At 37.8% G+C, this 17,372-nt stretch overlaps 1 protein-coding gene and 1 long non-coding RNA gene across 3 annotated transcripts in view; one reads left to right on the top strand and one right to left on the bottom strand.

Annotated features, from left to right (window-relative positions):
• Positions 1-235: 235 nt before the first annotated feature.
• Positions 236-17,372, bottom strand: part of LOC113481332 — a 658,441-nt gene continuing 641,304 nt past the window's right edge. Inside the window, exons 2-4 of one of the 2 annotated variants that reach the window (XR_003398655.1) lie at positions 15,534-15,613; positions 6,841-6,936; positions 236-3,367 (exon numbers count right to left, since the gene is read on the bottom strand). This is a non-coding gene — a long non-coding RNA (uncharacterized LOC113481332). Of the gene's footprint in view, positions 3,368-6,840; positions 6,937-15,533; positions 15,687-17,372 lie in introns of those variants that run through there. The other variant, XR_003398654.1, reaches the window with a different exon arrangement.
• PTH (parathyroid hormone) lies at positions 11,538-12,654 on the top strand. The gene is made up of 2 exons (XM_026850872.1): positions 11,538-11,623; positions 12,381-12,654. The coding sequence occupies exons 1-2, from the start codon at positions 11,538-11,540 to the stop codon at positions 12,652-12,654; spliced, it is 360 nt and encodes a 119-aa protein (XP_026706673.1).

The raw sequence follows: 17,372 nt of genomic DNA, 5'->3' as shown, positions 1-17,372 counted from the left end.
ACCTGGTTAGTCTAATGCTCTTTACAATGCAGCCACAGAAGCTGAGTACTTGTTAACACCTGTGTTCCACCATCACAGAAGGACTAGGATGTAAGCAAATGCCTGTGACAAAGTATTTATCATACTTGTGCAGTGAGATAATACAGAGAAGTGTTTTATTACACGGAGGTGGGATTGGCACCAGCAATAACAGCTGTCGGTGTGAGGCTCCCCAGAAATCCAAAGAATGAAAATCATGCCATTCAGTGTTCGTGTTTTTGCAAAGAGCTTTTACTTCATGCTTCAAAAGAACAGAGCAGAAAATTAAGCAGAACAATATGTTTTCATATTTCTTCAGAAATACAGTAGGTAGCATGCCATATAACTGATTATAAATTAGGAATAAAACCCCAGGAGAGAACCAGAAGAGAGATGGATAAAACAGTGAAGGCGGATGGAAAGAAAATAAATGTGTCTGAAGAGTCCAAAACATGACACACACATAGAGTGAAAATCTAGTAACACCTAAGAAGCTTTTTTTTGCAGATTTTATATAATTCCTCTGTGCAGATCAATACAGGGATGAAAAAACAAGATTGCAACCCCAGTGGAGTGGGAAGTATGTGCCTTTTGCAGGTGTTAGATCACTTGTGGCAAAGAGCTTGTAAACATTACATAATAGAGCAGTAATAGACTGGCAGCCCTGTGGTCTGCACTGCTGCCTGGAATGCAGGACTTCACATACCAAACAAGTTCAGCTTTCAGTCTCTGCAAACATCACCTTACAGTGTCCACCACATTTCTGGGAACATATCTCCACTTGCACGCAGTGATGCAGGGGGCTTCTGGTGATATTTCCTATCGTTCTAGGCAGATTTCAGCTCAGAGATTCGTCGACATAGTTTTTCCTATTTCTGTTCGTTCATCTGTAAAATGCATGAAGTAACTCTTCCCTCAAAGGTGCTGTGAGAATTACCATAAGCAGGAGACCTGCTCAGGCATTAGTGATAACACAGCTGTAGAGCACTCTTTCCTGGGAGGATACTATTCCTCTAAGTATATCCTTAATGTGATGAGGTCATAGTTGAGCGTGTGTGTCTTCAGATGTGCTCATTCCAATGCAATGTCCTCTCTTTACATTATTAGGCTGGTAGGCCGCTGTAGCAGTGACATATGTGATGGTTCAGCTTGAGAAGGCAGTAACTGGACATTGGATGCATCAAGGACTCCTGTGGTATTATGTTTGCAGATATTTCCTATACACAATTTCACTGTAGAAGGCCCTTAAGAGTTTTGAAGAGTTAGCATTGGATCCAAGGATGTCACTTCCACTTACAATACACTGGGTCCGGGTTTGTGTACAGTTGCTCCTTTAAGGGCAGATTTCAGAGCTCCAGAAGGAGATCTTTCCTTTAGTATACCGTGCTTCTTAAATGCTATTGTTTTCCAGAGGAAGAAACACTTCTCTGGCTTCTGTTGTAACCTGAAGTTCAAGGACAGTCTTGCAAATGTGCACAATTCTGTTTGAGTGTTTGCTTCCCCTCAGCCATGGGCATCCAGCCTGGTGTGTCAAAATCAGCCTTTTTGACCCTACCTGATTTAACTTTAGAATCAGTGTTACAGTCTGATATTTCAGACATGCTCTTCTTTTGAAATGCACTTTGACAAATATCTGCAGCCAAAGTCCAAATCCTCAGATGCTGAAAATTAGCCTCATCCTCAACAATTGCTCCAGTGAGTACTGAACATAAGCTAGAGGGATGCACTAATATTACAGTGGTGTCTAAAGAACCCAATCTGCAGAGTGAACGAGTATGTTTAGAGAACAGAGTTATGTAATTCATCTATTTTCGGGATTAGCCATCCCTGAAGTTCTGAAAAAGGTAACTGGGTTGGGCTATTTATAGAGTCTGTTCCTATAGTTACAGCACAGATGCTAGCATGGAACAAAAATGGTTAGCTCAAGCCATCTCCTCTGTGCACCTTAGTAAATTTATAGTCTCACAAATGTTTATAGATCTCTCAGATACAAAGAGATTTGGGGGTCTAGGATGCTACTATTGCCTCAGCATCTGTTTGCACATTAGCATGCCCCGTTTCCTGTCAGCTTCTGACCATGCCTGTGTTTTTCAGGTCATTTGTATTACAGAGCTATGCAGAGACCCCTTTTAAAGGAGTTTCCCAGTGTCTGAGAGAGGAAAAGGGGCATCAATCTGGAGAAAACTAATGCAGTAATTGCCTAAATTACTCCATTCTTTAATTTCACAAGGCTGCTAGGGATGATGGCTCAGAATCCTGCTTTTACATGATTCTCTCCCTTCTAAGATGCGTTTGTAGGCTCACTGTAAAACTGCAAATGCCATTGTTACTGCTGCAGGATGATAACTGTGCATAATAATTAATGAAAAAAATACAGTCCACACTCAAAGAGTTCACAGTTTTGAGGTCATGCAGAATTGTACAACTTACAGGAAGGGAAGGAACAGTTTGTTAGGATACTGGGTTTGGGCTGCTTCTTAAAGATTCTGCTTTTTAATATATAAATATTTGTATATATATATAGTCATTTTTATTTTTTCTTTAAAATTGAAAAATAGTCAGTTGTTTTGGTAGTGGGCGGTAAGAAAAGGGCAAAGGAGATAAGAGGAGGAAAGTTATCTGGCTAACGGAGAAAAAGCCTGTTCCTAACATAGGGGTTACCACAGAAAAAAGTCAAGTTGGGGACAGGATTCTATAGGGATGACCATTTTAATAAGGACTATGAAGCATGGAAAATGAAGTGACTTGCTTAGGCAGAATTGGTTAATTCTTACTTTCAGTAGTCTATCGGATGAGATAGGGAGATCACAATGTAAAACAAAGGGTAGCAGAAAATGAGGGCAGAAATATAGGGTTCGGTCCTTCACTACTCAACATTGTGTATTGTCATTCATGCACAGTGCAAGCTAAGTAAATTTTGATTTGTTCATACCCTAGCCCAAACTGCATAGATTAAAATGAGAATGTGCAGTGGACAAAAGTGGGGATCTAGGACTTTTACAAAAAGCCTAGAAAATTAAGATGAAAAATCTGGATTTCATGTGGAAAAACAGACACAGCCTAGGAATAGATTTTCAGCAGAGGCTAAGCAGAGAGCTAAACAGTTTAACAAGAATAATTTTAAATTGAGATAGTCTGTATAGCTTTGTGAGAGAGGAGAAATACGCATGTCAGCAAGGAAGATCTAAAAGAGACATACTGACTAGTATATTCTAGTTCACTGAAATCACCACTACAGTTAATAATAATAATGCTCTCTTCTACTGAAGATCATAGTAGAAAAGGCCAGGGTGATGATCTGCAGAACCAATTTTTTCTCCTTTTGAATCTCAGTGGCTCAACATAGGGACTGAAACATAGAGAAACAAAGAAACAAAAGCAAATAACTGTTAAGCACCGATACCCATACATCTTACCATAAAGTGCATTTTCTTGTAGACTATACATTCTCAAATCCAGCCAGAGAAAAGCATGAAGTAAAAAAGCACAACAGGAAGTGACTGATGCTCAAAATACATATAAGGTGCTAGACTTCTTGATGAACTACATTATGAGAAGTACTATAAGAATTTCATGTTAGTACTGACATGTCAGGATGGTCTAAGAAGAAAAATGAGTTTTGAGAAAATTACTGGTCAACATAGAAAGATTTAAAATATACATATAATGCAAATAAAATGCATGTATTCAAAATGTCATTTGAATTCTGTAAAAGAAAATTACTAATCCAAGAATTTGATTTTGACAACTATTAATAGTATGTCTTATAATTTAGTGAAAAGGATGGATTAAATAAAGTAGGAAAAAGTATTATCCCTTTAGAAAATAGTATAAATATATGTACAAATATATTAAGAGAATATATAGCGGAAACTTCAGGTCAAAATGTTAAACTACTGAGTTAATCTTCAATAAGTCTTGTACCTAAAAGTTTTCATTTAAAGACCTTTATTTCTGGGACAAGGTCTTTAATATATAACGTAAAACATTGTATTTGCTGTAATTAATATCTCAAATAATGTAAAGCTTCATATCAAATACATTTTTTGTCCTTAGTAACACCATTATTAAAGGGTCTGTGTCTTCTTGCATGTTTGCATAGAATCTAGCACAATATTTTCTTTCAAAACCCAAGCAAGACAATGATTTTTGCTAGTTCTCTATGTTTTCAAGTGTTTCAGCTGACTATGGACTAAGATTTTTTCAGGACGTTCACTGGATTGAAAGAAAGGTCTGAAATGTCATCATTCATTTGTAAATTGTACATGTCATTCCCATGAGATTTCATCAAGCTCCAGATTGCTTACTCGGATGCTATCTGCTCATCTGCAGAAAAAAATATGGGAATATGAACTTGAAATGTCTTTTCAGTAGAAAGGATAGAAAAATATGTGGCTACCTGCATAAAACATGCAGACCTTCATTGTTCCATCCTGTATCATCCTGAGGCTTCATGGCCATTTTATGCAGAGCTAGCACATTCATTCTTATGATGGTTTTGTTAGGTCAAACCTGATACTTGTAGATATCTGCTGTTCCCTACCTCCCACTTGCAGGATCAAGTGGACACTGATCTTTAATTACTCAAACCTTTTTTAGTAGATGTCTTAATAGCTTTTAAAATGATGATTTTATAGAATGTGCATGTATGTGCCTGTGTGTGCAGATGTATGCTGAAAAGAGGCTTCCTGAATCCTGAAGTCTTGAGTGAGGTGTTTCAGACTGGAAAGAGGGGGGAGGTGGATTTTAGACTCACCCCTGTTTCAGTGGTAGATGAATTTCCCTCTGGGATTACTTGTGCTCTCAAAACCAGTCTCCTTGTGTGGCTTGTCAGGGATGCCACGTCGGTTTCAAGGATGACAAAAAAGAACATAAGCCCTCATTAGAGCTCCAACCACATTGCGTGTCATTACAAGGGAACTCAACCCTGTGCAAGGTTTTTAGAGCCAGTAACAGGCCAGTAAACCCTCTGGCCTCTATATCTGTGTGAATATGCATATGCATAATTGAATGTGGTATTGATCCCCAAAATCCAATGATCCAACAGCCGTTTTGAGTACTGCACCAGGTTCTTATCTACCGAAAAAGTCATAAAGTATTATATTGTTCCTTATAGCAATGAGTTTAGCAAAGCATTGACAGCATGGCATTTCAGTGTCACGAGGGCTAATATCTTAAGTAATTACTGACTAAAATAATTTACCAGAACTTTTAAATCCAAAGTAAAACCTACACTTTCACACACCAGTCTATAAATACTTACATATTTAGCTTACAATTCACTAACAATACTTTTAAAATGTCCCAAGATGTATGTTGAAACTAACCATGGCTTTTCGCATTGTTCATGATGCAGAATAGCATCTTTGTTACTGACCGCTGAAATATGTCTCTCTAGAGACTAAGAGGTACCTCATCTTAATGACTTTCCTTAACAGCCATTTTAGCATTCCTCCAGGCTGCTCTGGGCTGTTTCACCAAGCTTCAGATTCTTCTCATGAGAGAGAGATGAGGTAAGCAGGGGTCTCCATTTAGGCTTCAAAACAGCCATGTAATGCTATGTGAAATTCTATGCAGCCATGGTATAGGGTGGCATGCAGAGAGCAAACACTCATACATTCATGATCATATCATCAAAGCCTGGTGTGTCCATGATAGGTCAATAGAGAAATTCCATGATAAACTGGATAGCTCTGTTAGATAACATAGCTAAATTACATTGAGAGCAAAAGGGGTTGTCCATTCCGACATTGTATATGTTTCACTGCATCTGTGAAAACTCTAGAAATAATATGGATCACAATTATCATTACAGAGTCCACTTTATCTCCCTAGGTAAGCAAGTGTACTTAAAGTCAGGTGACTGGGACTAGACTCTACCAGCTTCTGTTTTCTCTCTGATCTTTTACCCAGTGATGTTTGCATTTAATCTGTCTTTGCCTAGATGTGCGTAACCTGGAAACAAACCTCATCAGTATATACTTTCCTCAGAAAGAAATCAGGGAGGTTCACAACCACTGTGAGCCATTATTTTCAAATTTACATTTGCCAGTAGCTGCTAAAAAAACATTGTATAAAGCAGATTGGACAAAACTAAAACTGTTATAGGCCATCTTTTGATTTTCATATAAGTCTCTGCTCTTTTTTATCTAATTGGAAACTGGCATGTGGTCGAAGCTTCATCTAGCTGCAAGAACCCAAAAAACACCTGAAGATACCCAACATTGCTTACATAAATTACCAAACATGCTGCTGTGGTATTTGAAAAGCCACAAATCTTGTCAATCAAATGAAGTCCTCAAGAGTTTACTGACTGTCACTTTGGCTTTTCATTGTGTCAAGGCAGAAACATTCCTTGGACACATTTAGAAAGGTTGCCTCACCAATCATCCAGTGTGTCACAAATTACTTTGTTCCCTTGCTCAATGATCTACTAATATTCTCTCAGTCATTGTTGCAGTTAGAAAGCATTTTATCTGGAACTACCCACTGGAACAAGCAAAGTGGAAAAAGTTCACTTTTGTGAATAGCACAGAAATAATCTGACTGCAGTATTTAAGCCTTCAATTTAGAGGATGAAGAATTCTGTAGGAGTATTAATATACCAGATTACAATAATTGATTTGTGAAAATATGCTTTAGTTGCTTAAGAGTATAATTCTAGAAAGCTTTGTGTCCTCTGATCATATTCCAGTAACATACCTCAGGATGTGTTTAATTTCAAGATGCAGTATAATATTTTTCCCTGACAGAATGAAAAGATTATATGCCGTAGATTATAAAGAATTCAGAATTTTTAGAATATGGCCATTGTTCACTTACCTGGCTGTAAAATCTGACTAATTGCTTTCTGCTTGTTCTCAACCCTGGAGTCTGATTACATTCAGTGGCACAAATTCAACATAAGTGACATGCCACCTGCAAACAAAGCAACACAGAGATTTTTTCATGCACAGTTGATTCAAGTATCTGTACAATCTATACGGGAAGGTTGGGGAAGGTCAGGTCTTATCTTCAAAGGTGCCATGCCCTTGTTTGACATCTATAATGCCTCATGGCATCGAGAAGCCATTACTGTAATAAACTCTGAAGTATATTGCTATATCGTCTCATTTCCAGTATAACATTCTGTGGTTTTAGATGGTGATAAAAGAGAACACTCAGTTCAAGCATAGATCTAGCCTGAGACAATTCACTGGCACACATGGAGAAACAACCACACATTTGAACTACAATCTTCTAAGCATTATTGTATTTCAGCCCAAGTCTCATAAAGTTACCTGCTCTCACTTCTTCCTCTTCCAAAGGAAAAGAAAGTTCAGTACTGATAATGCAAAATATACACCAATAGTTTGCAATCAGTTTCTGAATTGGTTGCCCTTGTCTGGTAGATACCTGAAACATTTAATGGTTTATAGTTTCTTGACTGCTCTATCTAGTGGTTACCTGCTGCATTGGATCATTCACAGCCTGCTCTTTACAGAATATGGAAACTCAGAATCCACTCTGTTTTCCCTCCTCTCACTCCAAGAGAGGAAAAAATTGTCTCCTGTAGGTCAGTCCTCATTTGCAGGCACTAGAAATGTACCCTCACTGGTAGAAGTTTCCTAAAAAAATTGAGGGTTTTTTCACCCATATTTTGCCATTGTGTTTATATACAGTCTTATACCTACAAAGGGTCATGAAATGCCTTTTCATTAAGGAGATAATATTTTATTTTTCTTTCTGTCATGAGAGTTTATATACCTCTTTTTCACTGTAGTGTCTATAAATTTGGGTAGTTTTATGCTTCCTACTGAACAGCATTTCAGCAGTTAGTCCTGGATTTCTGGTTTCTACTCTTCCATTAAGTAGTGCCCAAAAGAGATCTTAATTTTTGAAAGGGATACTTATGAAAGAGAAAAATTTGAATCTTCATCTTTCTGAAGCATTAGAAGACCTCAATACTATTTTCAGCTCATTGTTACACAGTAAATATGCTGTGTCCAAACAAAAATGTACACAATTACAGTATTTTGTAAAAGAACTACATTCATTTGGTCCATTATCTGTCATTCCCACATTTGATATGCCAAGTTTAGCAAACACAGATGACATGGGATAAATTATTAGCAGCTGTATTTTCAAATAACATAATTTCTGGATATTACAGATAATAATCCAAATCAACTAAATTATTTTTTCTGCATATACAGATAAATCTATGAGAATTTTAAGCTGTAATTTAAAGTTTCTTTAATTACCATCACAGGCTCTATTGGTTTACAAATAGTGGAGTACATATATTTTTATTATTTTTGTATCTTCAGTCATCTGAGGCAAACTGAAAATTTGTGTATTTTTTCACATATGACTATTTTTAAAGTATCAAGTTTCACCATATTTGTTTGAGATTTTAAGTACAACTTATTTAGTACCTTTGAATAAAAATTACAATGAGTAAGAAATCCGATTTCAGAGTTGCTTTAAAGACTAGGCATGCAGCAAATGTCAGCTAAAATTACATCTTGTTTAAGGACATCTGCACTAACATACTATAAGTTTTCTGAAATTAATTAAGTATTTTCAATTACAACATCATACTCTGGTGTTTCCTCTGTCTCAGTTTTATTCAGAGCTCCAGCCTGGGGTCTCTTCCAGATTTACACGTGTGTTGTGAGGGGTGCAGCTGCAACTAGAAGAATAATGTTGGCCATCCAAGTCTGCTAACACTCATTTTGTAAGTAATGGCTTATTGCCAATTTTTGCTATCAGTTGCTGCTGGTTTATATGAAAGCATGATTTTTTTGTATACAGACACTAGATTTTCTAATGCTCACCCTTCAGTTAAGGCTTTGTTGTCATGCCAGAGGTTCCGTATGTATGCCAGGCCTCCGTAACAATACTGCCTGGGGCTTTGTGTTAAAGGTTTTGCATGTGTTTGTTATGGTAAAATAGAAAAAATTGAGCCTTTCTTTATCAACTGTGTAGGCATTTTTCAAATCGCTTCCTGGCGTGTCATGTCCATCGTACATTTGTAGTCACTAAAGCCTTCAGGTTAGCATCCTAATCTCCTAACAAAACCTATCACCCCATAAACCTCCGCGTGCTTTCTTTTTGCCTACGTGGAAGGTTATCGACAACTGACAGTATCATGTTAGAAGCCATCTCCATCCTGTTTTCTTGAACTTAAGTGGATTATTTCTTTACTTCTCAGTTTACTATTTACTGAGGGAACCATGTGATCTCTTTAGAACCTTTTAGACTTTCTGGTTCTTCCCTTCCTTTCCCCATCAGAATACCATCTATGTAAATCAATATTATAAAATATCTTTTTTACCTCTTTGTGAAATACAACAGGTATATAGAGTAACTGAAAATCATTCATGTTAAAAGCAATAATAACTTCCAAATGGTGTGTTAAGATGTGCAGCTGTAAACTTTTTTTTCTTTTTTCCTGGAGAAATATGCTGGAATTTAGACGCATCTAATGTAGGAAAAATATCTTGCAGCCAAAAATAATCTTTCTTCATACATATGGGAAAGTATTGATGATTTACACTTTTCACTTCTTAGAATGTAGGCGAAGAGTTCTATATTTCTTTTCCAAAACTTATGAAGTCCTAATTTATATCACAGCCTCTTCAAAAACCTCTTATTTTATCTAGTGCATTTGAGAGATTCAAGGATATTCATAGGTATAGCTATAACAGAACAGTGAAGGTCTAACTCTGTATTTTAGCAACTTCTCACTACCACCAGCTTCTCATTAAAAACAAGATCCTCTGTCATCTTGGGGCTTCTCCTTTCCAGCATATTCTTTCTCAAAGAAACCTAGTATCTGACCTGAAGTGACTATTCTTATTTCCCATAAGTATTTTAGATGTCAGCTTTAGAATATTCCTTTTAATCTTGCATTTGTAGATCACTAACCTCACTGCCTAATTTGCTTTACCTGTCTGCATTTACCAACACAAAGTTTTCTTTGCAAATTCATCCAACAGTTCCAGAGATCATGTTATCTTGGGCACAAATCTATGAATATTAGGGAATCTGAAATTAAAAGTCAAACTTCTTTACAGCTACCCAGGATACTTTCTTTTTGCTGAAACCTTTCTTTTCCCTGTAAATGCCAAATTAACAAAAGCATCCGAGGGTGGGTACATGAGGGTCAGGAGGGTGTGTGTTGAGAGTGACATCAACTGAGACAATAAAAGGGCTTCTAAGTTACTTAGAAGCTCTATTTTAAAGTTACATTTAAGGGGTCCACTAAACCAATTCAGTGGTCTTTAAATATACTTGACATCAAGAGACAGTCATCTGCCGACATACCCAAACCAGAAATCTGTTTAAGATACTATCTGGTAAGTATACTCTATTTTATTTCCAAGCTCTCTGGAAGACTTATTTAGAAAATTTTATCATTGATTCTTTATTTATTTCTTAATTAGCTTCTTTTCAGACTACCTTAAAAATAAAGTGAATATTAGTAAGATCAAACTGTTTCATTATATCCAAACCAAATTTGTGAAATGAAAAAATCTGAGATGGTGAGTTAGAAATATCTTGAAGTGAATCCAACTCCTGAATTCAAAATATTGGGTTAGATGGACTGCTAGGACTACATTCATACTATCATGTAAGATACCATGTAATAAATGCTTTGCTGACCTAGAGTAAAGCTGCAGAAAACATTGCAAAAATGGCACTGAGGAATTTTATATTTCTTAAGTTTCAGTTACTCCGTATGACATTTCTTAAGCTTTAACAAAAAGATGTCTTTTCTGGCTGCCAATACTGAAAATCCAAACTGGAAACTGATATTTGGACTGTGTCATTTCTGCCTGTTGTAGCATCATCAGTAACAAATATTTTTCAAATATAACCTAAGTGGCAGTTTTGCTGCTGATGTACAAAGCAGAGTAGAATTCAAACTGACAATGCAGGATTATCACTGAAAAAAAAAATGAAGGGTTCAATTCTGATTTCTGTTATATATTGAATGGGGAATTACATAACTCAGTAGTTATGCCACTATGCAAAATTGTCAAGAAAAGTGTCAGTCTCTTCATTTTAAAGAATATGTAAAAGAAATGGATAAAAGAACAAAACTTTTCACTTGTATAGCTATAGATGAGTATTTCCATATACTTGGAACATATAAACTATTTTTAATAATAGTAATGTTATTATCAATAACAACAACAATAATGATAATGATAATAATGATAATAGTATAGCAAGAACATGGTGGTTTTCATCCAATTATCCAAGAGATGGGTACCTATATGATGATGATGCAGGGCAACTAAGGCTGACCAAAGTTCTTAGACTTGCCTAAAAAGGAACAGTAAGTAGCTCCCAAAATTAGTATTAGAACTAAATTCTTCATTTGCACTCCTTGCTCTAAACCATTTCACAAACAAATATTTTTCAAGATCACTTCTCTGATGTCTTTTCAACTTTTCTTCTTCAGAATTAACAGAAGATACTTGAAATACAGTTTTACACCTATATTCATTTCTATCTTTGCAGACAAAATGACTTCTATAAAAAATCTGGCCTGGACTGCAATCATTTTATATGCCATATGCTTTTTTACAAACTCTGATGGAAGACCAATGATGTAAGTACATTATTATATGCTTCCAAAGTTTGGAGGATGACTTTAGCTGTTCTTGAGAATGTGGTTGGTTTGTCTGTATCTGTATGTGAGTCTTTCTGTCCCTGCTTTTGAACACTGGCCAAATTCTGTCCACTAGATATAGCTGTAGAGATCTCAGATACTCTGAGTTCTTACACATTTTTGAAAATAGGCAGCTGCATAGAAGGAGAAAAACCATGGAAGTGTTCTCTCAGGAATATCCTTTGGTAAGCTGCATCTCTTATTAGACTTTGGGAGGGGTGGTCTACAAAGGAGAGCATCTTTTTTATTGCGTGAGAATGTAGCTGGAATTTGCACTTAGGTACTAACATCAACCATCACTGAGACACAAATCCACAGGAAATCATGCTTCCTTAGCTGTAGTGTTCACTGAAAGCTATCACTGAATAAACTCCATAATTTTATTAATCCGTTACCTATTATGGTATAAGATCACCTACAACAGCTAAAATAAATGATGAATACATAGTCAAACAATATTGTCACAGAACTGGACTACTTCCCACTTTTGACACCTTTTTGCTAATATATCCACTACCAATAACAAATCCATCTCTTCTCCAGATGTCATTCTGTCCCTTACAAATTAGAAAGGTAGGTTCTATGGCTCTGTATTGTGATACCTCACAAAAGTTCCCAAACCTGGGTTTTTGAGTGAAGATCTAGAATTCAAGAAGGGCCACAATGAAATCTCTTCCTCTGTTTTGCTTTCATGCAGGAAAAGATCGGTGAGTGAGATGCAATTAATGCATAACCTTGGAGAGCATCGACACACCGTGGAGAGACAGGACTGGCTCCAGATGAAGCTGCAGGATGTGCATACTGCTCTCGAGGATGCTAGGACCCAGAGGCCTCGAAACAAGGATGATATTGTTCTGGGTGAGATCAGAAGTCAGAGGCTGCTCCCTGAGCATTTGCGGGCAGCAGTGCAAAAGAAGTCCATCGACCTGGACAAGGCTTACATGGATGTACTCTTTAAAACAAAGCCATAATGAAAAAAGCCAGGGCGTTATGTCTGTCCAAGTAAGCACATGTCTGTATATCATTGATCAAGTAGGGCATTTTATTATTATTTATTCAAACTGCAATAAGGATTGAAGGTTCATTCAAAATTGTAGCCCCATCCAGTTAGACATTTCACAATCAAATAATAAAATATATTTACAGTCCACGCATGACCATTGCTGCTAATTTCTGGGTATCTTTTAAATGGTTAATATATCTTATAAATTTCCAGCATAAAAAGAAACCCAAAACAGTAAGAAAGTTGAAAAATAATTTAAGACCAGTTCTACTACTCTTACAGGGACAGCATTTGCATGTAACACTAGGCCTACTGTTAACTAACAATGAATAAATGCAGTAGAACCTGTCTCCAGAATAGGGCACCATTTTGCCTAGGGTTAAATTTTGTACTAATTAACTTTGTACTAACTACTTAACTTTGTACTAATGAAAATATGTAAATTTAAATCCACATTTATTTTCTGAAGAAGGTCTAAAATCAGATGAACATTAATTACACAGCAAAAACCGCATGATAATAATTTAGGATTAAAGAGTGCAAACATAAAATTTAAAGTAGGAAGGCAAATCTTAAGATTAAAGTACAATGAGATGAAATTAAAACAAATTCTGTATGAAATAGAAGAAGGAAATTTTGCAAAATACCGAAATGCAGGGAAGGTTTGATTACCTTCCCTTCCTCCAAAAGAAGATAACCTGTAATTAGCTGCAGAAACAGTGGGAGCAGAGATGGTAGCACGTATCTAAGCCCAGCCCTAACTATAGAACTGGGAAATGACTCTGTACCAGACAATTGCAGCTGAAACAAAAGTCTTGCAATATATATTTTTTGTCTCTTGTTTTCTGTGTAAACTATCTCTGAATTTCTGCATGTTGTGTTAGGCCTCATGTGTAAGTAGTTTTTGTTTGTGAGACCAGTGTGATTTTTTTGTAGAATTGGGATCTCAGTTTGACAGTCCCCAAAATGAGAAACATTAACATGCAGAAATAACCTGGGAGAGGAACCATTAGCTGTAGTACATTCAAACTCTTAGCAGGACTCAGAGAGAATCAGACATAAATATGGATGGAAAAAAAAAATTATAATGATAATTTTAAAAAGCAGTAAATACAAAATTATTTTGAAAGGCATATGCACACACGTGCTTAGGACTCTCAATCATTTCTGATTAATAAGAACATTTTCTCAGTAGGAATAATGGTGAGTGCCTCCAAACTGGCCATTGCCAGAGCTCAAACCTAGAAGAGTTGCTGCTCTAAGCCAAAGTGTTTGTATGTATGTTCCCATATTGCTCCTTATTTGTTTGTTTGATGTCTAGCATGCCTTGGGGAACCTAGTAAAAAACCTCATGAATCGTTACAAATATAAATACAATCTGCTGGAGGCTAGAAAGGTACTTGTAACTAGTGAACTGTAGTTCATAATCTTGGCTATACTTTTAGTAATGTAAAGGCCCCGATGCTGCAAGCAGATGGTCTGCCTGTGCAGTTTGGTGCACCCCACACACAGGCAAGGGTTCCATACCACTCCTCTATTTGTAGAATCGAGGCCTTAAAGTGCACTTTCTATTTATTCTTTTATCAGACATCTGTGCTAACGTAAAGAAATAAAGTTGCATTTTTGTACCTATGTCTCACTTATGTATTACAAATAAAGTGGACCAAAAATCTTGGACATTATTTTAAAGCATAATAACTGACTGGCCTGTAACTCTTCTGATTTAATCTAGCATTTGGGGCAAGATTATTAAGACATTTTATTTTATTACAGCAATATAAATGCAAAAATAACGATGATAGCAATTTTTATTTTTCCTTTTGTGTTTATGCACACAAAATCTCATTGATGGTTAAACAAAAGGTGTTTACCTAGCACATTTTTATGTCCCCTATTTATGTCCCCTTACAATACTGACACACATGCAGAAGCTATATAATCTTCAACTGCCAAATTCATAAACTGTTGCCTTTACATCTAAACAAAGACTTCTGTTATTTAAACAGCTTGTCCTTTCTAATCTTCAGCTATCCAGTAGATGAAAGATTCTTACACAAATATTTAAACTTCCTACACACTTCAAAAAATACTTGTTGCTTACAAAGGGGTTCAGGGTCAGATACAAGACGATGCACCACTGAACACTGGCTAGAAATATGAGCACAGACAAACTATGCTCTGTACTCTCATTTATGGCTAAAATTTGCTTTGCCCACGTACAGTATGAGTCTTCAGAAGGACTAAGGACAACACAGTGGCACATGAATTAGTGCTAAGGTAATGCCCGTTAGAAAAAAAAAAATTCCTCAGGGGAAGTAAAACAGTACCATGTGAAAAAAAAAAACCAAACCCATGAAAACCCATGAAAAAGTGACAAAGCCAAAAATCACAAGAACTCTAATAAAAACTAGACAAATTGTAAGATCTGAAAGTAAAACCTACTGCTGGTGATTTAACTGCTAGTGATTTGGCTTTCTTAGCTGCTTCTGCTTTGGCTGCTGTAAATACTGCAGTCTGATATTGCTCAGCTCACTGTTGAACAGCACATAACATCTGACTCCTCGCCTAGTTAGCGCATTCTAACAGCTTTTGTGCGTGCTGCTTGGCCGTCATTGTTCTGCTGGTGGATTTCTAGAACTGTGTGGTTTATCTCTGTGGTTATTGTTAAAGGATGAGGAAGAGAATTCGTTTAACAGATTCATGTTTTGCTGTATATTGTAGCAAAGATTCTGTCTTTTATGGGGCATTTCACTATAGCAAAGACACAGATCCTTGCTGTCTTGCCTCCTTTCCCTCCTCTCCCCAAGGAACATAAGGTGTACAACTTGACTATCCAATAATCCCTACCTGAAGCAGTCAAAGCAGCTAATGCATCAGGCAAGTCCAGAGGTGTACGCTCACTGAATCTTTCGATTACTTCTGTGTCCCTGAAAGAGAAGGATTCTTTGTGAGATATATAAGAAGCACACAAAAAGCATTGGCTGTAGAGTTCCAGTCTCTGAAATCTGGTAGCAAATTTGTCAACTTCCTCCAACAGAGATTAAATCAGAACCCCTGCTCGAGGTGAATATACTCATCAGTAGGATATAGATTCATGTGCCTCCTACCTGCACGTTTTCCCTGGGAGGTTTGGTCCAACAGTGGCTTAGAACAGCATTTTATGAGACTGCGAGTCACAGAATCATAGAATGGTTTGGGTTGGAAGGGACCTTAAAGATCTTCTAGTCCCAACCCCTCTGCCCTGGGCAGGGCCACCTTCCCCCAGCCCAGGTTGCCCAAAGCCCCGTCCAACCTGGCCTTGAGCCCTTCCAGGGAGGGGGCAGCCACAGCTTCTCTGGGCAGCCTGTGCCAGGGCCTCACCCCCCTCACAGGGAAGAATTTCTTACTTAGATCTAATCTAAATCTACCCTCTTTCAGTTTAAAACTGTTACCCCTCATCCTATCACTACACTCCCTGATAGAGATCCTCCCCAGCTTTCCTGTAGCCCTTTCAGTACTGGAAGGCTGCCGTAAGGTCTCCCCAGAACCTTCTCTTCTCCAGCTGACCCCCCCACAACTCTCTCAGTCTGCCCTCACAAGGGACGTGCTCTAGGCCCCGACCATCTTCATGGCCTCCTCTGGACCCACTCAAACAGGTCCATGTCCTTCTTATGTTGGGGGTCCCCAGAGCTGGACACAGCACTGCAGGGGGGATCTCACAAGAGCGCAGTAGAGGGGGAGAATCACCTCCCTTCTCTTCCTCAAGAAAACCCCATACATGGTGATTGATCTTCACAGTGGGACTGCTCCAGAATATCTACTGTGTCACCAAACTGGCATCCCACTGTGCACAAAGAACAACAAATAAACATTGAAAAGTCTGGGCAGAGATCTGCTGCTTCTCTTTTTCCTCCCAAACTCACCACTAATTCCAGTTTGCTTCGATATACTTATTGCCTGGAGTTCTACACTTCTTCCAGCTGATAGGGAAGTCAAGCTCTGTCTGTATTTAATTATGATGCTACAGGGAGTATCTTAGAAAAGACAAATGTTGTCTTTAGATCTGAATGCAGTCAGAGCTTGGTATCATTTTATTCTCCCCACATGAGGAGTGCAAAGGCCTCAAGTGTCATCTTAACAACTGTGACACTTCAGTACACTGGAGTTGCCAACAATGTGGGACATGGTAGTTCTGCTGGAGTGTTATGGAATGAAAGCCACATCCACTAATTATATTCCTAAATAGACTGCAGATTACACAGACTCTAGATAACCTACAGGGCTGTACGACCCTAAAAATAAGAGTTGAAATTTAAATCAGGAATCAGTTTTAGGATGAACGTAGAGAGAGCAGACAGGTCAGCTTGTCTAGCTAAACTGTATTACAGCCTTCTTTGGTTTTTCTTCTGTGCCAGGCAGGGACAGACAGGTGACGGTACCAGAGCACCACAGGGCTGGACTAGAGCTCTGGGTGCTGGGTACATGCTACCGTGTAAAACCGGTAATGGTTGTACCTCGTGTGAACACGGACAGAGCTCCAGAGGAAGGGCAGCTGCCCAGTTATTGTCTCCTCAGTGCAGATCGGTGGGGGAAGGTAACAGATCACGGCAGTTCCATCATCCCCTGAAGCCCATACAGGCGATATATAGATAGGTAGGTCGGCCTAGAGGAGGGACCCAAGGAAAGTGTGAATAAATTGGGGGGGGG

Source organism: Athene cunicularia (genome assembly GCF_003259725.1).
Source record: "Athene cunicularia isolate RWA chromosome 5 unlocalized genomic scaffold, athCun1 chr5_part3, whole genome shotgun sequence".
Classification (NCBI taxonomy): Eukaryota; Metazoa; Chordata; class Aves; order Strigiformes; family Strigidae; genus Athene; species Athene cunicularia.
Note: the sequence above shows the minus strand (reverse complement) of the source record. Positions and strands in the feature narration are given on the sequence as shown.

Coding starts and splice junctions, on each gene's coding strand:
- PTH (XM_026850872.1), top strand. CDS start 11,538: ATGACTTCTATAAAAAATCTGGCCTGGACTGCAATCATTTTATATGCC. Junction 11,624..12,380: donor TCTGATGGAAGACCAATGAT/GTAAGTACATTA, acceptor GCTTTCATGCAG/GAAAAGATCGGTGAGTGAGA.